Source organism: Myxocyprinus asiaticus, chromosome 30 (genome assembly GCF_019703515.2).
Source record: "Myxocyprinus asiaticus isolate MX2 ecotype Aquarium Trade chromosome 30, UBuf_Myxa_2, whole genome shotgun sequence".
NCBI classification, from domain to species: domain Eukaryota; kingdom Metazoa; phylum Chordata; class Actinopteri; order Cypriniformes; family Catostomidae; genus Myxocyprinus; species Myxocyprinus asiaticus.
In genome coordinates, this window is record NC_059373.1 from 11,072,089 (window position 1) to 11,095,832 (window position 23,744).

The following is a 23,744-nucleotide window of genomic DNA, read 5'->3' on the forward strand; positions in this document are numbered from 1 at the left end:
GTTTATAAGCCTATCTTAACCAACGCATTTTTGAAAACAGGCTTTTATGAATCAGATGGAAAGGAACGCATTGACAGAACGTTTCTCACGCATACAGAGAACAAAACGCATGGAAATGACGAATAAATTCAGTCTATAGCGTGCCAGCGAATTTTAACATCAATTCTATTGTGTTGATGCCACCTAGTGGATGTATTGTGTAACTGTCCTGTTAGTCATTTTAATGCCATTTAATGCCAAAACCATACATGAAAATATTATGATATCAAAGATTTAGGTTTAAAGTTTCAACTTTAGGATTTTATATAAATAGTAATAATAATAATAATAATAAAAGAAAGTTTAAAACAGACATAAAAATGAAATAAATAGGCTACTCATAGACATGAAATTCAAGATCCAATGTGAACATTTGTTATTAAAAATATAATTAATTTGATATAACTACATATATTTGTTTTTACTTAGAGGAAGGGCCGTAACCACCATAGATATTGAGTGGGACATTGGTTCCCCCCAATCCTGAAAATGTGGTTACATCCTTGCTTAGAGGACATTATCATATAGGATTAAATGAAAGAGAAAAATGAGAGAAACAAAAGGAGATCAAGAGTGAAATAGGGAGACCTTCTCTCTATATATTAGAAGCAGTTGTTGCATTAATCCTCAGAAATAAAGAAATTAAGAGCAGATTCTGTATTGCCTAGCAACACCTACACAGCAACACCTACAATATGTGTAGGTGTAGCTGGGCAATACAGTATCTGCTCTTACTATTTCTACACTTCATTTGTCATTACTTTTTTTATTTTCTTTTTTTATTTTCTTCTTCATTGTGGTCGTTCTCTCTCATCCTGTGTGGTGAGCAGGTCACGTGGCCCAACAGCCTCTTTTTTTTTTTTTTTAATCAACAACATTCAGAGTTTGAACATAGCTACAAAGTCTACAAAGATACAACTAGCCTAAACACATACCAATTTGTGTTCAGGAGTGGATACCTAACAAAATAGACAGCCTAAAACAAAATAAGTAGGGGTTTCTTATAGAGTCTCTGATATTAACAACCTAAAATCTTGAAATACTACTGTAGTGCATATGATTTAAATTCTATTGTTTTAAGGCTTGCTCCACTTTTGAATATCAGAATGGAAATGAAATTAATCTTGCAAGTGATATTATTGTATTTCTTTCACAAACTGAATTACACAACCACAGCATGTAAATGTATGTATTAGTAATTTCCATGATAAAAATGGTGTTGCAGTGCATGGCAGCCTTTGGAAACTAATGCAATTTGTCAGGTTGTTTATTTGAGTATTTGGGCTCAGTACTGATGTTGCAACTGATTTTCAGTCATTTCATAAGCAGCGACAAATGAAATCTTCACACAATCACAAAAATTCAAGATTCATAATGAATTCTGTGCCTGTGACCTTTTCCGCTTTCTCTCTTTTTCTCTAGTTCTCTATGTCACAACACATGCATTTAAACAGGAAAAGGCAGATACAGTCAAGAGCTGATAGGAAGAAGTAGCATTTTTACATCCTGCATTTCAGCATGGACTTTGACTACCGAAAGATGAAAGGTCAGCTTTCTATTCTTGTACATCACTGAACAGTTTTTGAATTTCCATTATCGTCCTTTTTAAGTAGAAGACAACAAGGTTTCATTATACATCTAATTAAAAAAAGCAACCCTGATGTTTTTAAGATGCTGTGCTTACTTGCTTTCTCTTTACAGTACACTCAAAATGTATTATGTAAGCCTTAAATGTCTGTTTTATGAAAACATTTATTCAGTTTAACCATAAAATCATGTTTAATTGCATGTTGGAACATACTGTGATGATTATTAATGGAAAAGCCCATACAGTGTTTTGACTGTGTTGTATTATGTTATAAAGTCCAGTTAGAATAATTACTCACAAAGTAGAATTATTACAGTTCATATTACTAGAGTTTGTTTGCAGGTGGGTCTTTAAATTAAATTGCAGATTGCTTGTTGTTGAACATGACAACAGAAATGTATATGAAAACCTACTCTTCACTATCTCAGATTTATTATCTGAAACATGAACTGATTTTCACTGAATTTCATTTCAAATTCATTGTCTCACATACCCTTTCTAAAAGATGATGAAACACTGTATTAGTGCTACATATTGCGCGGTACGATTATTGTGTTGATTTTGTTAAGAATGTTCATGCATGCTGGTGTGCTTGTGGATAAAGTGACATTTCCTTTTTCAGGGGGTTATTTGAAGCCTGTCACTGCTTTTAGGTACATCTGAACTTCTCAGTCATAGCATAGTGACATATATATAGATTTTGATATCTACAAAATCATAATACTAATGGTTCAAATGTATTTTATGGTAAATACATCTGAAAGACACTTACTGTAACTGTCAATCTCCATTTTTTTTTTTTTTTTTTTTTTAAGGCTGAAGGCTTTATATAGAAAATGATTTCCATCTTTAATTTATTAGTGTTCACCTTCTAGATATTGTCTGGTTTAACAATCAAATTGCATTCGCTTTTATGTATGTTTCTGTAAAGATGCTGAATATCGACAGAGAGAAGAGCGATTGAGGTCTCTTCCTGTCCATCACCCAAGACCAATGCCCCGTGCATCTCTTGCTCCAGAGAAACCAACAACAAAGAAACCTCCAGTAAAGCCCCGGCGCAGCATAAAGTGTCGCCCCACTGCACATCAAGAGACTGAGCAATTAAATAACCAGTGCCAGCAGAAGGAAAATGAGGTAATATTGTCAAGAAATAGATATCATGGTATAAGTGTTTCTAAAAGTTTTGCAAAGGCCCTAAGAAGAAATACATTTTAAGTAACACACAATTTTTTATTAAATGATAAGTTATAAAATGCTTTGTCAGCTAACCTAAAAATGCACTTTTGAACTAGTTTTAAGTAAATCTTATTTACAATGACTGAATCAACCTGCCTACATTAATCAATTTTTAAGAATCAGGTCATGTAGAAATAGCTTCTTAAAGAACAACTACACATTTGCAACCCGCACCATTATTATATAGTAATATAATATAGTAGTAATATAAAACAATATATGACTCATCTGTACAGATTTTCTTATGGTTTCATTAAATTTTTATTTTTTCTACTAAGGTAAACATGCTTATCTCATTTTAAAAAGTATGCACACATTATATTTGGAAAAAAGGCCAAAGTACAACTTACATGTATACACTTTAATTTCCTGAAAGCAAAAACAGCTCAATCAGCAGTTCCGCTATTCTGCATGATCTCTTAACAGCCTTTTGAAGCAAAGCAAAAAGTTCAGTACTGAAGCATCAAGGTCTACACTGACAATACTTTCAACCATTATTTGAATAAAGAATATGCAATGAGTATATTTTCTAAATTGTGCCTGTGATCAGGCATGCACATGCACTTAAATAGCGTCAAATAATAGTTGCTGAGTGTAGCTGGTTAGACTTTATGTGATATTTAATGTGTGTTGTGTGTTTGGGTATTGTTGTGGACATGATCGCCTCTTTAACATCAAAGTGAGCCACCCAAAATAATATTTGCACTTTAGTGCAATGCACCCATGTTGTAAGGGCTTTTGAAGCCAGTTTCAAAATGCCTCCACATTTAGATTTGAAATTTTCCTCTTTAAGTGTCCATAATAATACCCAGGACTTGCCCCAAGTTCTATTCCTCTTAAATAAAATATATATAAAAAAATGCTGTGAGTTTTAAGTTTACATGGCTGTGTGTGCATTATAACGGTATATTTAAATAGGACTGGCATTGACATGAAAGCTCTTGACATCTTTAATGTTTGTAATGCATTAATTACATAAATTGTATACAGTTAAGGATTTTATATCAAAGACACATGTGAAATACTTGGACTTTTGAGTTTACAGCAAATAACATCATATTTGAATTCTCTCTTTTTAAGATAACAGTCAAGCGAATAGCTCCTGCTCTTGTTTTGGGCCCCGTGGGGCACCTGGAGTCCCTGACTCCATCTCTGCGTGCTCACACTCTGCTGTGGTTTGAAAGAACGCAGCTGCCTCGACTGCAAACACCCGGACACCCTCTTCCCTGCTGGTTCCATGGTTTCACTACACGCAGGTTACACCCACATCTAAATGTTCTTTCAAAAGCATGACACAAAAACAGGTGCACTAGCAATGTTGCACACATACAGTATAAAGATGTGAAATAGTGTCATCCAAACATAGCATGCATAATATTCTGTTTACATTTTATTTACACAGCTTGTCTTTCTTTCTCACTTTCAGGGAAGCTGAGCAGCTGCTGCAGGATAAGCCACAAGGCTGTTTCCTGTTGAGGCTAAGCGAGACGAAGATTGGCTTTGTGCTCTCTTACAGGTACTTTTACACATACAATCACCCCAACATATGTTTGGACTTTAAAAGGGATAGCAAACTACAAAATGAAAATTCTGTCATCATTTACTCACCCCCATGTCGTTACAAAACAGTATGATTTTCTTTCTTCTGTGGGAAACAAAACAAGTTGTTCGTCAGAATGGCAGCCACAGTTCAATACAAAATAAATAAATAAATAAATAATAAATAAAAATAATAACTCAAAACATGGTACATTTCCTTGAGAAAAAAAATTACACACTAGTAACATTCATGCTTATAACAATAAAAAACTATTTGCCAAATGGGAAAGAAAAAAATTATTCAAAGGGAATCCCATTGGCAAATAGTTTTTTTTTTTTTTTTTTATTTCTCTGAAAAACAAGACATAATATCTTATGTAAATTTTAAAGGTATGTGACAAATTTTGTTGTTGTAGTTTTTTTGTTTTTACAGTGTAACCATTCACCAAGTGCCATCTTCAACCAAATAATGCCAGACATTTTCTCTGAACACACGTCACTTTTATATTTAGGCCTACTTCTAACCAAATGGGCCAAAAATGATTTTTAGTGGCTGTGAGACCAGAAAGTGTCCAAATACTGTACTTTTTGTCTTATTTGTTAACAGTATATCTATTGTTTTATCATTTAAAACATAACAAACCTCTTTTTCGGGAAATGCTTTGTTGACAAATGTTATTAGGGCACTTGATTCATAAAAATTTTAAGGGTGCTTTAAGTGTTTAAGGGTAGATTATGTTTTTGGGGCACCGCACATATCTGCACATGCATGTGCAACATTGTGCTTACACTGAATAACAAATACTTTCAAACCCCAGAGGAGAGGATAGATGTCGTCACTTCATCATTGAAGAGGAGGAGAGAGGAGCATCTGGTAGTATGTATCTCATTGCTGGAGAAAACAGCCGTCATCGAAGCCTGGAAGACCTATTCAACTACTATACTCATAATCCAGTGGGACCCTTTAATGAGATGTTGACCATGCCTTGCATGCAGGTGCACATACACAAACATATTCTTCTCTACTTTTGGTATTAACGTGGTTCATACCTTCTCATTTCACATCATGTCATTTTTTTCTGGCTGTTTAGACTAATGAGGGCTGTGAAGAAACTGATAGGTTGGGAGTGAAGGACAGGGAAGCAGAAGGAAATGGAAAAGAGATGAATCAAGAGTTGCAAACAAGCCTGCCCATGGCCACCGGTCTGGCTGTTCTAGATCCATTACCCTCAAACCCGTCCAATCAGTTTACCTCTGCCAGAGAAGAGTCTGTGCAGTATGCAGCGGTCAGGAAGCCACTAAAAAAGACTTACTCACTACCAGAGTGCAAATGTGGTCCTGACACAGCGCCTCTTAGCCTAGAAGTAAGTCATTACAGACATGGAAAGACATTCTAAAAATTTTTATTATTAAATATTAGTGGTGCTTAAAGGGATAGTTCACCCCAAAATTCTGTCATCATTTACTCACCTTCATGCCATTCCAAAGCCATATGACTTTCTGTCTTCTGCAGAACACAACAGAAGATAATTTATTGATAATTTAATCAAGTACCATTGGCTAAATTCAATACAATGGCATGGGAAACAAAGGGACTCACTGTACTGTTTAATAAACCACCAAAAATGTAATAAAAGTAGTCCATACCAAGTGTTCTGAAGGCATACGATTATTTTGTGTGGTAAACAGAATGAAATTGAACTTGTTATTCACTCTCAATTAAATTCAAATCATTGATTAAGTAAACAACATTGAATCCACTAGGGTGTCTATGCCAGTAACATAAATCCTCATTGGTTCTTGTGTGCAGGGCCGTTTCTAGGCATAGTCGAACTAGACAGACATCTAGGGTACCATCAGTTGGGGGGGGGGCTAAATCGGAAAAATATAATGCCCCTCGCAAATACTTCACCGTGCTCCCCAAAACTCCCAAAACACCACAAGGTGTAATAAAAGCAGTCCATACCAAGTGTTCTGAAGGCATACAGTTACTTTGTGTGGTAAACAGAATGAAATGTAACTTGTTATTCACTCACAATTCAAATCAAATAATTTATTAAGTACACAACACTGAATCAACTATGGTGGCTACATATGGATGAAATCGGAAATATCCCCCCGCTAATACTTCACCATTCTCCCCAAAACTCTGCCCCTCGTTCATGCCTCTACAACCCCTCTCAACGCAATTGCAATCTCGGCTAGGGCGCCATAATGGTCGGAAACGGCACTGCTTTTGTGTCTTGTGACTAAACGTCATGACATCATTGCGCCATATATTAACATTTTTGGTGAACTATACCTTTAAGGCAAATACCAGCGAAAGGGGCTAAAAAATCCCATTCACTTACATTGATTACTATTGCACTTGTGTATATGGTTGTGTGACAATAAAAGTGGTTTGATTTTGATTTGATTTAATTTGAGGGATGGCCCTGAGCCATATCTAAGGACCAGAATATCATAGAGACTTGGGGGGATCTCTTTCTTGGGCCAGTAAGCAACCACCTAGCGACACCTTAGAAAACACACAGAACACCCTAACATTATGGTGGCAAATTTTGCACAGGCGAGCCCCGCTTGCAGTTTCTTCAGAAAATTTTAAAATCTGGTTAACAATTTCTGATGCAAATTTGATATAGATTTTATATTGACTTGCGTCAAGTTTATAGGATCTATTGAGGGAAAAGAGAGAAAAGGATTTTAACATTGGGTTGTGCACTTGACTCTTTTATTTCAACCTTTAAATGCAAAAGGTATAAAATTTTAGCTACACTAACAGGACATATAATACTCTCTTGTTTCCTACTAGAATGGCAATTCTGAGCTTGCTGAACGACCCATCAACCTGAATGTAACAGTGGATCAAGCTCCACCCACAGATGTTCCATATGCCCGAGTCAACAAACCTCCCAGAGCTGTGTCAGAAAATATGCCCAACGTCAGTGATCACTCTGATCTTCAAGGGGCGACAGCAGAATCTACTATCCCTCCAACTTTTCCAAGCTTTGAAATGACGGCAGCAGAGCAGAAATATTGGAAAATGGAGCCCATGCACACCTATGAGGAGACTCCACATATGCGCAGTCATACCGAGGAGATTGACTGTTACGCTGCTGGTTGGAGAAGGCAGGCGGAAAAAGATGGAGGTAAGAGATAATTAACAAAAATAAGATAGGAACTGGTTGTAATTTGTAAGGCTGGTTTTGTCTGAGCATTATCAGTTTGGACAATGAAAATAAATAAAAAGTCTTTGGTTTGAAGCCATAGGCTTAGCATGGATTGGTTTAAAGTGTAAGAAAAAGAGTTGTGTACTCAGTACAGTACACTGCAGAAATAATATATTGTATATAATTTGTATTGTATTTCAATTGCAATGTTTGTACCCATGTGACATTTCCTTAGCAGATCTACCAAAGCATCATTTGTATACAGAGGTGAACATAAAGGGTGCCCAAGATGGCCATTCTGTATCATCAAGACCCGGTTCTAGTCTTCCTCTTAGACCACCTCCGAGATCTGCACTTGGTCCTTTAAGACCAGAGAGTGCTAGGCAGGTAAATATCCATACGATTATTTCATGTAATCTAAATTTTGTCATGTAGTGTTCAAATGATAACAGATGATACCTGAGAAACATTTTTTCCCAGAGTTTTGGTGTGTCCCCATTGACGGTTCAGCCACAACACTCTGGTCTCCAGCATTCAGAGCGCTTGCCTCTGCAGGCTTCCTCCTGCTCCATTTATGAGCAGATTCCAGCAAGACCAACCAGCTCTAGACCAAATCTGCCCCCACCCAACCCTAAACGCTGATGTTCAGGATCGTCTAGAACTCTCAAATCACCAAACTAAAGGAGAATTTAGGTTCATAAGCATTCAGCACCATGAATGTGTATGATTGCAGGCTTGTAAATATTGATTCCCCATCATGGAATAGCTATAGACATCGGCTACAAGTGGTCATCTATTTAAATTAAATCTGAATACATATGCTTTTCTATATAAATTCTTCACCCAAGAGACATATTACACTGCAAATAAAGGTTTGATATTGCAATGTTCTCACTATTCTTAATTTCGCCAACCAATGCTTTTTATTTTTTGCTTTATCATTAAAAGTGTATTCTGTGTTCAATACTTGTTAAGGACAGTCAATAACATTTGTAGCATAATGTTGATTATCACAAAAAATATATTTTATAAAATTATTTATATATATAAAAAAAGCAAAAAGTGAAGTGAATGGGGCCAATCCATAAACATTAAAATACACAAAGTTTCAAAAGTATAGCTACAAGACATGAACATTACGTGTTAACATGATTTTAGTGTGATACAATCACTTACTAACCTTATCAGGTAAAGTTTCATCCAATGTTGCAACTTCCTTGCCATGGTGACACAAACACCAGTAAACCCTGTAAGCGATTTTATCACACTGAAATCACATAACAGAGATTTCACCACACTAAAATCATGTTAACCTGTATAAATGTTTACTTCTTGTGGCTAAACTTTTTAAACAGTGAGTAAACAGTGAGTATTTTAATATTTATGAACTGGTGCCTTAACTGCAATGTTTGCATAAAGTAAAATTTCTCTTCTGTGGTTATAGACATTATGCTACAAAATTTGTCAATTGAGCTTAAAGGGATAGCTCAACCAAAAATAAAAATTATCTCATCATTTACTCACCCTGCCATCCCAGATGTGTATGACTTTATTTCTTGTGCTAGACATAAACAAAGATTTTTAGAAGAATATCTCAGCTCGAAGTAATCCATACAACTTCAGAGGTTAATGTCTTCTGAAGCAATATGATAGGTGTGGGTGAGAAAGATCAATATTTAAAGGTGCACTCAGTAAGTTTTTGCTTGTATCACCTTGGACTTACAGTGATACCTAATGGTGTGAATGCAGCATCATTCAAAATCAATAGTTTTCAGTTACAGATGCCATTCACTATTCACAATTAGCATGGTTTAGGTCAAATGTAGCAGACCACTACCACTTTGTCTGTATAAACGAGGAATTGTCCAATCAAACAAAAGTATGGGGTGCCACAGGGATCAGTTTTAGGGCCTCTGCTTCTTCTTATTTATGCTTCCCCTGGGAGATATTATCAGGAATCATGGAATAAGATTCCACTGTTATGCAGACGATACCCCCAACTTTATATTTCTTTGAAACCCAACAAAGTTTCACAATTCTCCAAATTAGCAGAGTGTATCAATGAAATCAAAGATTGGATGGCCAGAAATTTCCTTCTATTCAATTCCGACAAAACAGATGTACTAGTTATTGGACCAAACACCTCTAAAAATAAGCCGCTAAAATACAATTTGACTCTCGATGGATGTACCGTTACATCGTCTTCAACAGCGAAGACCTTAGGTTTTGTATTTGATACCAATATGTAATATAAAAATCTAATTTCCAAAGTTTGTAGAAAAGCATTTTTCCACCTAAGAAATATTGCTAAGTTACGACACATGCTCTCTGTTGCTAATGCCGAAAAACTAATGAATGTATTAGTTTTAATACATTAATAGTTAGTTAGATTATTGTAATGCATTACTGGGAGGATGTCCAGCAATTTCAATAAATAAACTTCAAAACTTGGTTCAAAATGCAGCAGAAAGAGTGTTGACTAGAACCAATAAATATGATCATATTAGCCCTATTTTATCGTCATTACGTTAAATTTCGTATTAATTTTAAAATTCTGTTAACTACATACAAAGCTTTAAATGGTCTAGCTCCGCAGTACTTAATTGACCTTCTACCATGCTATATTCCATCACGTTCATTACGATCGCGAAACTCTGGCCTGTTAATAGTTCCTAGAATATCAAAATCCACAAAAGGAGGTAGATCCTTTTCCTATTTGGCTTCTAAACTATGGAATAGTCTCCCTAACACTGTTCGGGATGCAGACACACTCACTGAGTTTAAGTCTAGACTTAAGACTCATCTATTTAGCCAGGCATACACCTAATTTATTCTTCACCTCACAATTAGGCTGCTTTAGTTAGGTCCGCCGGAACCTGAAACATTGATCATGATCTATAACTCTGCAAAAATTTGAATGGCATCTACGCTAATATTATTCTATTTGTTTCCATGTCTCAACCTCGGGACTCCTATCCCGAGGTCACCAGTACCGTCCGGATCCAGCTCCATTCCTGCTTTGTGTCGGACTCCACTGCTACGTGTCTCTGAGTGAAGACGACAAAATGCAGCCGGTCCCAGCCAGACATCACTTCAGTCTATTACGATGGACCTCAGAGAATGAACTGATGCCAACTCCAACCATAAGACATGGGATACTTCATATGCTATTGCCTGAACCTTGGACTTAGGATAGACCTCACCAAAATTACCGGCCGGTTGAACTGCAAAGCACCTCACTGATCTCGGCCTGCATCATCTTGGTCTAATGATGGACTTCACTCTTAAAATGGAATACATAGACTATCAATAACGTCCAACAAAAGCCTTCATCAGCCAACTAACAAAGAACAATGCATCTATGTGAACTTCTGCAGTTAATCCAGGATGAACTTCAAAGATACACTATATTGCCAAAAGTATTCGCTCATCTGCCTTTAGACGCATATGAACTTAAGTGACATCCCATTCTTAATCCATAGGGTTTAATATGACGTCGGCCCACCCTTTGCAGCTATTACAGCTTCAACTCTTCTGGGAAGGCTTTCCACAAGGTTTAGGAGTGCGTTTATGGGAATTTTTGACCATTCTTCCAGAAGCGCATTTGTGAGGTCAGACACTGATGTTGGATGAGAAGGCCTAGCTCGCAGTCTTCGCTCCAATTCATCCCAAAGGTGCTCTATCGGGTTGAGGTCAGGACTCTGTGCAGGCCAGTCAAGTTTTTCCACACCAAACTCGCTCATCCATGTCTTTATGGCCCTTGCTTTGTGCACTGGTGCGCAGTCATGTTGGAACAGGAAGGGGCCATCCCCAAACTGTTCCCACAAAGTTGTGAGCATGGAATTGTCCAAAATCTCTTGGTATGCTGAAGCATTCAGATTTCCTTTCACTGGAACTAAGGGGCCAAGCCCAGCTCCTGAAAAACAACCCCACACCATAATCCCCCCTCCACCAAACTTCACAGTTGGCACAATGCAGTCAGACAAGTACCGTTCTCCTGGCAACCGCCAAACCCAGACTCGTCCATCAGATTGCCAAATGGAGAAGCGTGATTCGTCACTCCAGAGAACGCGTCTCCACTGCTCTAGAGTCCAGTGGCGGCGTGCTTTACACCACTGCATCCGACGCTTTGCATTGCACTTGGTGATGTATGGCTTGGATGCAGCTGCTCGGCCATGGAAACCCATTCCATGAAGCTCTCTACGCACTGTTCTTGAGCTAATCTGAAGGCCACATGAACTTTGGAGGTCTGTAGCGATTGACTCTGCAGAAAGTTGGCGACCCCTGCGCACTGTGCGCCTCAGCATCCGCTGACCCCGCTCTGTCATTTTACGTGGCCTACCACTTCGTGGCTGAGTTGCTGTCATTCCCAATCGCTTCCACTTTGTTATAATACCACTGACAGTTGACTGTGGAATATTTAGTAGCGAGGTAATTTCACGACTGGACTTGTTGCACAGGTGACATCCTATCATAGTACCATGCTGGAATTCACTGAGCTCCTGAGAGCGGCCCATTCTTTCACAAATGTTTGTAGAAGCAGTCTGCATGCCTAGGAGCTTCATTTTATACACCTGTGGCCATGGAAGTGATTGGAACACCTGAATACAATTATTTGGATGGGTGAGCGAATACTTTTGGCAATATAGTGTATTAGTCATTAATCTTACAGTTCTTACAAAATCTTTGTTTAAACACTGGCCCTTAACACTAAGTTTAATCATTTTAAACCATGACTTGCACTGCACATAAATAAGTAATATTGTCATTATTTTCATATTACAGAGGAGAGAAAGTCATACACATCTGGGATGGCATGAGGGTGAGTGAATGAGAGAATTTGAATTTTTGGGTGAACTATCCCTTTAACTTGCACTGAACACGAGTATTCCTTTAAAGGGATAGTTCATCCAAAAATGAAAATTCTCTTATCGTTTACTCACCCTCATGCCATCCTAGATGTGTATGACTTCACAGAACACAAAGATTTTTTGAAAAATATTTCAGCTCTGTAGGTCCTCAGATGTGAAAGTGGAGATTTAGAGTAAAAATAAAGTACTTAAATTTTGATCTGTTTCTCACCCACACCTATTATATTGCTTCTGAACATATGGATTTAACCGCTGGAGTCTTATGTATTAATTCTATGTTTCCTTTGTGATTTTTGGAACTACAAAGGTCTGATCACCATTCACTTGCTAAGATATTCTTCTAAAAATCTTTCTTTGTGTTCAGCAGAAGAAAGTCATACACATCTGGGATGGCAAAAGAGAGAGTAAATGAGATCATTTTCATTTTTTGGTGAACTACACCTTTAAATGGAGTAAATTGGATTGCACTGCCCTGCACATATTTTAAACAACCCAATTATAGATAATATGTTAAAGTGAGGTTTGATAGACCATAATCTAATAAACTTTGTCAGTAGTGTGGCCTTTGAATTCTTTGGCCAATGATATTCCCATAAAATGACTCTTATCCATTATTTTAAAAAATAAGAAAGCACTAATCACTGCATGGCTGTGGGGGTAACACTTTACAGTTTTTACAGTAAAGTAACCGTTTACTTGTCAGTACAAGATGACAACAGACACACAAGTATATTTCTGAGGCACAAAATACAGAATCTTTGTAAAACCCTCCGTTTATTTCCACAAACTAGCCCCACACTAATCATGAAAGGCTATACAGTTCTTTTTAGGTCCAACAGGCATTTAGGCTTCAGACAATCATTACAAAATAAATAAAAATAAGGTGGTGCACCTGAAGCCACCCTGGAATGGCCACTGTAAGTTCATAAGCAGTCGATGCCATTCTTGAGTGTCCTATTTATAATGCTTCAGACCCCAGATCCCTCATCAAAAATTAAGCTGATAAAGACGGGTCTTAAAAAACAGATTAAATCATTGATCGTTTTACTTCCAATATGGGTAATTAATTTATCCAAAAACAACATTCTCAACCCATACCTCCAGCCACAACTCAAATACAACCCCCACCAATTTACACTTATGATGCCTGATCTGTATTTGTTAATCGATATTTCAGTTCTTCTTTGTTTTCGGTGAGTCATACTTTCTCTTGCTAGAGAACCACAGGAGCAGAGGAATGCCAATGGAGGGTAGGGTCATAACACCAAAAGCAGCCCAGTCCAGCTATGAGAGACAGAAATGATACATCAACATCATAAAGGCTACTCTAATTTGAAGACCAATTTACAAATTTTCCCTATTAAAGCATTGCTGACAGTTACTTACGTAATGTGGAGAAAAGCGTCTGTCAAACTCTCTTTGGGCAAGAATGCCTCCCTGACCTGGTGCACTTGTGTAACCAACCTGAGAGATGCAAGAACGAGACAGACTTCGCTAAACGCCAATACGTATACATTTACATAAATCACTGCAATCTAACATTTAACTATATTTTGAGTAAGAACTAAACATGTAGACAGCATAAATTAAGATGCTTTTTTTTTTTCCTAATTTGAAGTAGTATTTATTTTCTTTAGCTTTGAAACTTTGTCATAATCAGAATAAAACCAATGGTAAGGAAACTGCAGAACATTATTTTAGCACAAAAAATATCCAATAATGCAAAAAAAAAAAAAAAAAAATTGGATTGAATCAGAAACCTATATTATCGTCAAGATAATGCGTACTTCCCGCAACCCAAGATATTTTCCTTTTAGGGCTAAATTCAGGCACAGAAAAAAAAAATGCCCAACTCTACTGAAGTTTTATTTTCTCCATGTACATGAAAGATATTGTAGGACTCCACTCACCACAACATGTCCACCCTCTTGGGCCAGGTAGCTAACAGAAGCAGAGGTAAAGTTGAAATAGCCAGCTTTCAGTGGCCGCAGAACCACTGTGTGAGAAACATTACTAGCACTGTGAAGTAAGAGTTAGGGAACATAAACTACTGATGAACAAGAGTAGATAAAGGGCCCTGACTCCCGACTAAATGATAAAGTACTGATGACATTAAGTGTTATCAGAAAGAAAAAAAAAAGTGATCACAAGGTAATGACTGATTAAATGAGATTACGAGCATGACTCTGGCTCTAAAACTACCTAAACAATTCAAGGATGCAAATTAGTGAAATGGGTGTTTTTAAAGGAACCTTGAAGGTTATAATCTATAATGCTACAAAAAATAATCAAGTTAATATAAACGTCTAAGTTCATCTCTATATGGAAAGATCAAAGAGGTGAGTTTAAAGGGACAGATCACCAAAAAATTAAAATTCTCATCATTTACTCACCCTCATGATATCCCAGATGTGTAGGACTGTCTTTCTTCAGCAGAACACATTTGAAGAAAACTAGAAAAATGTCTTACTTAGTAGGTCCTTTAAATGCAAATGGATGGTGATTCGACTTTTAAAGCTCCACAAAGAACAGATAGTCAGCATAAGAGTCATCCATACGACACCAGCTGTTAAATTAATGTCTTCTAAAACGATTCGATCACTTTTGGTGCGAAAAAGATCAATATTTAAGTACTTTTTTAAACTCTACATCATCCTACCGGTCAGCAGCGGTATGCGTGTGTGACGTAATCGCGTTGGCATGCGAGACATGTGAGAACAGAGGCATGTGCGACACACATGGAAGAGCAGCGCTGTTTACAGCTGAGTAGGAGGAATGATGTACAGAAGTTTCATTGATTTTGGTTTAGATCTGTATTTATCTGTTTCTTTACTCACAATGGTGAATTTGTATGCTTAGCCTGGATGTCTCAACCAAGAGGAGAATGTGAGATTATATCCATAACATGGCAACACGAATACGGCACACGAGAGACAGCTTGGACTCCACCCTCTCATGAAGCTTACCGGAAATTATGGATTATAATTCAAAAGTACTTAAATATTGATATTTTTGCACCAAAAGCGATCGTATCGCTTTAGGAGACATTAATTTAACTGCTGGAGTCGGTATGAATGACACTTATGCCGACTATCTGTTCTTTTTGGAGCTTCAAAAGTCTGATCACCATCCATTTGCATTTTAAGGACCTACTGAGCAGAGATATTTTCTTCAAATGTGTCCTGGTGAAGAAAGAAAGTCATACACACCTGGTGTTACGTCCCCGCATGAAACTGGTGAATGTGTCTTGTGTTTTTCTCTCTTTTTATGGTCGCCTTCACAGACACTCACCATTGGTCTGGGTTCTTGTCAATCATCATTAACCGAGTGTCATACCCCAAGTCTCGCCAATCAGAGCAGACCACATCACTATAAAACAGTGTGCCAAAGCTAACATGACAGCTTATTTTGTGCATTTGCTCATAGTTAGTCACAATTCTGTTCTTTGCATTATTAATTTGCTAACTTCTGTTACTTTGTTAAAGTAGTGCTGCTTTGGTATTGTATGATCACTTACTGTTCGTCACCAGTCTCTTGTTGTATGCTTCACCGTCTTTGAGTTCATTATTTGTAAATCCCTGTTATCATAGACAGGAAAAAGAGGACAGGTAAGAACCGTCACGTGACATACACTGCGCAAAACTTAGGTTCTTTGTTTTTTGTATAGATTAACTAGGTTTAGAAGCGAGTGCCACCCTCTGTAATTTTTTATTTCTTTGAAAGAAAGTTTGAGTAGTATCTAGTTTAGACCCTTTTCTTCCTTTATATTCTCGTCAGTTTAGAGGTATTATCTGGAGACAGATTGTGTTTTGTTTTGCTTGGTTCTTTGGCACCGTCCACGTCCCTTTTTCCCTCTCGCTTGGTTTGTCTTTGTTAACTTTGAAACGGTATAGACTAGTATACATTGTAAATATTTCTAATGAATTTTCATTTTTGGGTGAACTATCCCTTTCACAGGACAGCTGTTGCTTATTGAGGCTGACTGTTATGGAGAGAGCAGAAGGATACGGTGCAATACGGTCCCATTTCACATTGAGCATTCCTGAAACAATGCCGAAATCTTCAGGGGGGAAGGAATCATCAGACAGCTCAACCTCCAGGGCAGCACTAAAGAGCATGGAGAGAGAAGATTAAAAGGTAAATAACAATGAACTAGAATTGACATGCTCCCATTAAGTGGTGTCACACTAGCTGATTTTTCCAGTGATTTCCAGGTATGAGCTTCATCAACATAAACCAGCCAGGCGGAGGGAGACAAAGTGCACATTAGTGTCTATCAATGGCAGGCCGTTAATCACTTGACCGTCAGGACTCCCTACGGAGTAACTGGCTTAAAAAACGTAAAAACTGAAAGAAAAAAACCCCCCATCAAAACGGATAGAAAAAAAAAATCCATACGTCACCGGGACGGGCTCTTGTGTTCTCATCAAATGACCAGTGAGCTTCTTCTGAAGAACTGACAAGACATCAAACTGATCTGGGCTGCATTTCCCAAAAGCATTGCAAGCTTAAGTTGATCGTAGAGACCATTGGCGCCAATGGTTTCTATGACCTATTTGGCTAAGGATGCTTTTGGGAAACGCAGCCCTGTACGTTTTCATGGGCACTTAGCTACATATCATCACAAAGGTTTATTGTAATCCATAGTGAGTCTATCACCAAGTGTTTTTCCTACACTAAAATGACATCATAAAGAGGATACAAAACAGTTTGTTTTTATTTAACAAATTTCTTCACTTTACGGCAAGCCATCATATATGACATCATATACGTCATATATGAAGACGGCAATCGCACTGGGATCCGCACCAAAACAATCGGTCCGAGACCTCCGGGACGGAGATTAAATCTGTAGGTCAGCTTTGTGCCACTCTGTATTGGCGCTTCTCTTATTTCTTACATTGATAGTTCTGTGCATTAAGATGTTATAGTTATTTAGCCTTTTTATTTGTTGAAGATCCATTAGTTGCCATGTTGAAGTGCTGCGCATTGCATCCACATATTACACATTACATTGTAACTCTTTTAGCCTTGGTTTCGGAACAAATCTAAAAAGCTGCAGGTCTGATAACGCTCTAAATCACTCTATTGTAATTGTTTTTGCTCACGCGGTAATCCTATTACTTCTGTGAGCTCCACGTGACAGGGAATCAGAAAAAGAGTGAGAGATAGTTGAGGTGAGCTGGTATGTTTGTCACCACTCCACCATTTTGTGTTGGCAAGTGTGTCATACCTCGGACTGAAGAGAGTGAGATCTCCGCAAATCAGTCTGCACGCGTGACACCCTGGACCAAAATCGTTTTGTTTGGAGTCTGCTAGTGTGGCTCTGGCTTTAGCTGCTTACTGTGTGCGTGAGTCAAACTTACCCCTAAGAGCCTTTGGTGGCTGAGAAAAACTAATAATAAAATAAGTTGTACACCTACAAGCAAATGAGGAGCAAAAGACAGGACAGTACCTTGTGCCCACATTGTAGATGTTGTACTGCAAGGTAAGATCTCGTCCTTCGACAGCATAACGGTTCAGGAGGGACTTGGAGGCCAACAGACGAGCCCCTTCTTCTCCTGCCACCAGACCAACCACAGCAACCAGAGCAAATATACAGAGTACCCTCATCTGAGGGGGCAGAGGGCACATTTAATATACAAAACATAGAAAATGCTAAAAGTATGAGGATAATGATCATTTTAATTTGTTCAACAAAAAAGATCACAAGCGCTGGAATACACTACATGCATATGACAAGGTTGATTTACACAAACAGAGCAAATTGGACATTAAAGTCTATTCAAAATCCCCCAAAAGGTAAATCTAATGTATATATATATATGCTTCAGGGGTATAAACAGTCTAGCAACACATCAATGAATGAATACGCCCAAGTTTTCCAAAAGAAAATGCGCATGCTATTAAAAAAAAAAAAGAAAAATAATTCAGTTCTTTAATGCAAAGGTCTGTTCTTAAATATCATACATTTTAGAATAGATATTTAATGCATTAAAGATCAAGACACGTTCATTTATGTATGCTTACGTGTACACTGCTCTACATACACAACCACTTCAATTCTAACAGAACCGAACACAATGCAGCCATTTGTATTTAATAGACCAGGATTTTATACAATTAAGTAAAAGCCTACATTTAATAATAATAATAATATTTAAAAAAAAATACATGTACTTTTTACGTGTGCAACTATTGTGTACTAAAGAGACAACGTCAACTGTGTGATTGTAAACAATAAGAAACTACATAAACACATATTTAATGTATTATTCAAAGTATTTTTTTGATTTAAAAATGAAGTGTTTCGCAGCTACTTTACCTTCGTCCTGATGTTCCCGTGCCGAAAATTATGAAGACATTACCACGCACGCGCAGATGATTTTAGTTTCCGCTAGCATGACGCGTCCTCTGTGTGTGACGTATACACTCATATTAGACAGCGCCATCTACTGCTTTGGCGTGGGACCTTGTTCCCTATAATCTCAGAACCTCTTAATATTACTAACTCCTCATTACAATTAGGGCATGTACCAAGAAACTTTAAATGGGCAGTTATCAAACAGCTTATCAAGAAACCACAGCTTGATCTAGGAGAACTGGTTAATTCTAGACTGATTTCAAATCTCCCATTTATGTCGAATGCTAGAAAAGGTAGTGTCCTCCCAACTATGTTCATTTTTACAGAGAAATGGTATATGTGAAGAATTTCAGTCAGGATTTAGGCCCCATCATAGTACAGAGACTGCACTTATCAGAGTTACAAATGACTTGCTCTTATCATCTGATCGTGGCTGCATTTCTCTTCTAGTGCTCATTGATCTTTGTGCTACCTTCGACACCATAGATCATGACAATCTCTTGGATAGGCTTGAGAATTATGTTGGCATTTGTGGACTGGCATTAGCTTGGTTTAGGTCCTATCTCTCTGACCACTACCACTTTGAGTAAATGAGGAACTGTCGAATCACATTAAAGTATGGAGGTCCACAGGGATCAGTTTTAGGGCCTCTGCTTTTCTCCCTATATACAGTATACTCCCCTGGGAGACATTATCAGGAACCATAGAATTCGTTTTCACTGTTATGTCGACGATACCCAACTTTATATTTCTTTGAAACCTGAGAATTTCACAAAAAAATTAGGTGTTCTATTTGATAGCAATCTAACCTTTGAAAAACAAACTTCAAATATCTGTAGAACTGCATTCTTCCACCTCAGAAATATTGCTATGTTACAACACATGCTATCTGTTTCTGATGCCGGAAAACTAATTCATGCATTCATGACCTCAAGACTAAATTACTGTAATGCATTACAAGGTGGATGTCCTGCAGGTTTAATAAATAAACTTCAGTTGGTACAAAATGCAGCTGCTAGAATGCTAACTAGAACCAAGAAATATGATCATATCAGCCCCATTTTATCATCATTACATTGGCTACCTGTTAAGTTTCATATTCATTTTAAAATTCTGTTATTTACATAGATTTGAACGGTCTAGCTTAAAAGTACTTCAGCGACCTTCTATCATGCTATAATCCATCATGCTCACTACGATCACAAAACTCAAGCCTGTTAACAATACAGATTATCAGAATCCACAAAAGGAGGGAGATCATTTTCATATTTGGCTCCTAAACTATGGAATAGTCTTCCTAGCAATGTTTGGAACTCAGACACACTCTTTCAATTTAAGTCTAAACTAAAGACTCATCTATTCAGCCAGGCATACACCTAATTTATCCCTCAATTCATAATTATACTGCTTTAGTTAGGTCTGCCGGAACCGAAAACACTTATTCTTTAACCCTCCTTTAAAGTGAATGGCATCTATGCTAATTTTATTCTATTTCTTTCCCTGTCTAAACCTCGGGATTATAACCTGAAGTTACCAGAGCATGCCAGATCCATCTCCAGTCCTGCCTGATGTCCGATTCCCACTGTGTCGCTGAGTGATGATGACCAACTGCAGCATGTGCCAGCCAGAATTCACTTCAGTCTACTAAGATGGGCTTCACAGAGTATGAACTGATGCAAACTCAAAGACATGGGACTCCTCATGAGCCACTGTCTGAAGCATGGGCTCAGGATGGAGTTCACCAAAATTACCTGCCAGAAGCTTCCAGCCAGACTGCGATGCTCCTCACTGAATGATACCTATATCAACTTGGTCAGAGTAAACTACATAGAAAATTAATTAACCACTAACAAAAGCCTTCATCAGCCAAAATCAAAAGGACAATGCGTCTACGTGTATTTCCTCAGTTAATTCGGGATGACTTCAAGGACTTTAACATGAAAAAAATTATTTTGTATGAACTAGAAGTTGTTTAACCATTGACCCACAACACTTACTTGGTTTATTTATTTTAACCACTAATAGTTCTTAACATAACTAATATTGGTATTTTATTAATTCATTTTCTGTTATAGCATAACTGCATGTACAGCTGCTTTGAAACAACACCTGTTGTGAAAAGCGCTATACAAATAAATTTGACTTGACTACCGCTAAGTAGCCTATCTGATGATGAGGAATGTTGCAGATGCCCGCAAAAACATTGTAATATGGTTCCTTCTCGGTTGTCATTGCAGCTAATATACCATGATTACATTACTTAAACTAAACCATGGCTTATAAAGGCCTAAGCATTTTAACTCTCAGGAAAATATACAAGAATGAATAATGAAACAAAATCTATGGGCTATGCAGTTTTCAATTTGTAAATATACTCAAAGTAAGGGATTTCAGAGGTGGAGCTGAGGAGAGAAACCCATAAATCCCCAACAAAAAAGACCTCAAAGACTTGTTTAGAGATTTTGGTCTCACCAAGTCCAATGCCGAGTTTTTGACATCTAGGCTCAAGCAGTGGAACTTGTTGGATGAAAGTGTGCAAGTCGCAGATCAGAGGAAGCATCCCCAACCTTTTTCCAGCTTCTTCACCCGTCAAGATGGGCTCTGCTTCTGCCACAATGTGACCAGTCTGTTCGAGGCAATCGGAATTGCCTGTAACCAGAATGAGTGGCGCCTCTTCATTGACAGCTCATCCAGGAGCCTCAAAGCCGTGCTGCTCCATAATGGTAACAAGTACCCGTCTCTTCCCCTGGCTCACTCGGTGCACCTCAAAGAGGATAACAACAGCATCAAGACCTTGCTGGACACCTTGAAGTATGATGAGTACGGCTGGGAGGTCATAGGAGACTTCAAAATGGTGGAATTCTTGATGGGTCTCCAAGGCGGTTTTACCAAGTTTCCCTGCTATCTTTGCCTTTGGGACAGCAGGGACACCAAGGCGCACTACCACAGGCAGGACTGGCCACAGCGGACCGAGTTCTTTGTGGGGAGGAACAACATCAAATGGGAGCCACTGGTGGACCCCCGGAAGGTGCTGATGCCACCACTGCACATCAAATTGGGCCTTATGAAACAATCTGTCAGAGCTCTAGATAAGGAGTCGGCAGCCTTCAAGTACCTTCAAGACTTCTTCCCTAAGCTGTGTGAGGCAAAGGTCAAAGCCGGTGTCTTCGTCGGACCACAGATAAAGAAAATCCTGGAATGTGATGAATTCCCCAAGAAGCTCACTAGTAAGGAGAAAGAGGCTTGGAACAGCTTTGTCGCAGTGGTTCGGGTCTTCCTGGGCAATCATTAGGCCGAAAACTTTGTGGAGCTGGTTGAGACTCTGGTGAAGAACTACGGCACAATGGGCTGTAGGATGTCCCTCAAAGTCCATATCCTTGATGCTCATCTTGATAAATCTCGAAAAACTACTCACTTCTAAATCTTTTGTAGTCATTTTTGAATTACTTTAGTATAAATACATGTTAATTTGGATTCATATGTTGTTTTTTTCTGACTTTATGTGTACGAAAAGACAAATTCACCCGTTTTCTCATAGGAAATAGGTACATTTCAAAATATCACTGTCCTGGTCACAAAAGCAAAGTTTGTGGGGAATAATAGCCATTTTCTATACTTTTGAGGCATAAGCAATTAGGAAATAACACTTACTACCCAGGAACAAAAATTGTGTTACATAGTGTTATTTATTTTTTTATTTTTTTAAGGTAATTGTACTTTTACGTGAGTAAAGTTTTTGGCTACTCTACCCACCTCTGTCCATGCTTCAATGAGGAATCATTCCTATCTCTTATTACCCTCTTTTAAGAGTTATTTTTCAGGTTAGTTACACAAATCACTAGTAATTAAGCATTTGGGAGAAGATGTCTCCACTTCGTTTAAGCAGGATAAGTCTTTTTCTTTTTCCTGCTATTACTGTTCGCGGCAAGCATACAGAGTGTCTCTGTTGAGCTCTTCAAACGTGTTTGTCACACCACACCTGTTGAATCACGCTATGTGTGGTAGTTACGAGCGGGCGTGGAAAAAAGACTCATCGCGGTTCAGCAACCCATCGATACTGAGAATTACCACAAAGGCTCTAGAAAATCGACACCAAAAATAAATGCACATTAATATTTTTAAGTGAGAATTTTTTTTTTTTTTTTTTTTTTTGTTGCAGTGACAATTGCAGTGACAATAACAACAACAACAAAAAAAAAAAAAAAAAAAAAAAAAAAAGAGAGAGAGAGAAACAACTAAAAGGCAGTTCTCATATTTTATGATTATATAGCCTAGAGAGTAACAATGGTTAAAAACTAGACACGAAAGTACACTGTGTGGGCATCTACAAGACTCCAGAAGCGCAAAACTCCGAAAAAACTTTTTCTTTTTCTTTTTATATAAATTAGCCTACTTTTTAAACCTGTGCAATGTATGTTTACATTATTTATCAGTGCACGAAGAAAAGAGGGTGGAGATGGCACACTGTGTGATGACTTCATTAATTCATCTTTGAAACAATGTTCTTCCTTGTGTCAGTCATTTCTAAACGATGAGATGGCTGCGACTGGGAAACTAAGGTAAGAAGGTGATTTTAATGTTTTTTTATTCTGTTTTTATTTGTTATTATATTTTTTTTCCCCCATCTGTTTTGTTTCAGCCCCTGATAACGAAACCTGCATTATAATAACAGTATAAAAATATAGTTGCAGTGTTGTTGGCTAACGAAATTTCAGTTATAGCCAATAGAAGTCAATGCATGTGTCCATTACATATTTAAAACTTTTTTCTTAACCAGAAAAATGCCACCCGGATTTGTGAAGATTCGTGAATTAAACAGGGAGAACTTGAAAACCTGTGGGCTTCTGTTAATTCGTCACATAATGGAAGAATATAAAAGAGAGCAAAACAGACTAAGAACCCATGTTAATGAGGTATGTGAAACGACAATGAATTAT

At 37.7% G+C, this 23,744-nt stretch overlaps 2 protein-coding genes across 3 annotated transcripts; one reads left to right on the top strand and one right to left on the bottom strand.

Moving 5' to 3' along the window:
• The first annotated feature begins 1,461 nt into the window (after positions 1-1,461).
• On the top strand, positions 1,462-23,366 carry LOC127421028 (uncharacterized). Of its 2 annotated transcripts, none has more exons than XM_051663742.1 (11): positions 1,462-1,585; positions 2,559-2,761; positions 3,944-4,119; positions 4,290-4,379; positions 5,221-5,398; positions 5,494-5,766; positions 7,215-7,551; positions 7,808-7,959; positions 8,053-12,195; positions 16,401-16,580; positions 23,241-23,366. In XM_051663742.1, the coding sequence occupies exons 1-9, from the start codon at positions 1,558-1,560 to the stop codon at positions 8,212-8,214; spliced, it is 1,599 nt and encodes a 532-aa protein (XP_051519702.1). In that variant the 5' UTR covers positions 1,462-1,557; the 3' UTR covers positions 8,215-12,195; positions 16,401-16,580; positions 23,241-23,366. The 2 variants fall into 2 exon arrangements, with proteins under 2 accessions (XP_051519702.1, XP_051519703.1); XM_051663743.1 differs by having other exon boundaries at positions 7,811-7,959.
• LOC127421030 (translocon-associated protein subunit beta) lies at positions 13,199-18,856 on the bottom strand. Its single transcript, XM_051663745.1, has 6 exons — positions 18,769-18,856; positions 17,899-18,056; positions 16,452-16,550; positions 14,354-14,462; positions 13,830-13,907; positions 13,199-13,727 (listed from the first exon to the last, which is right to left on the bottom strand). Exons 2-6 carry the CDS (start codon positions 18,054-18,056, stop codon positions 13,617-13,619), a joined length of 555 nt encoding a protein of 184 aa, XP_051519705.1. The 5' UTR covers positions 18,769-18,856; the 3' UTR covers positions 13,199-13,616.
• Positions 23,367-23,744: the final 378 nt, after the last annotated feature.

Bases quoted from the DNA above. Each gene is read 5' to 3' on its own strand.
- LOC127421028 (XM_051663742.1), top strand. From the start codon at position 1,558: ATGGACTTTGACTACCGAAAGATGAAAG. The intron at 4,380-5,220 runs GTACTTTTACAC...TTCAAACCCCAG, and splicing joins GGCTTTGTGCTCTCTTACAG to AGGAGAGGATAGATGTCGTC. The intron at 5,399-5,493 runs GTGCACATACAC...CTGGCTGTTTAG, and splicing joins TGACCATGCCTTGCATGCAG to ACTAATGAGGGCTGTGAAGA.
- LOC127421030 (XM_051663745.1), bottom strand. From the start codon at position 18,056: ATGAGGGTACTCTGTATATTTGCTCTGGTTGCTGTGGTTGGTCTGGTG. The intron at 14,463-16,451 runs GTATCCTTCTGC...CTTACTTCACAG, and splicing joins AAATGGGACCGTATTGCACC to TGCTAGTAATGTTTCTCACA. The intron at 13,908-14,353 runs GTGAGTGGAGTC...TGCATCTCTCAG, and splicing joins AAGAGGGTGGACATGTTGTG to GTTGGTTACACAAGTGCACC.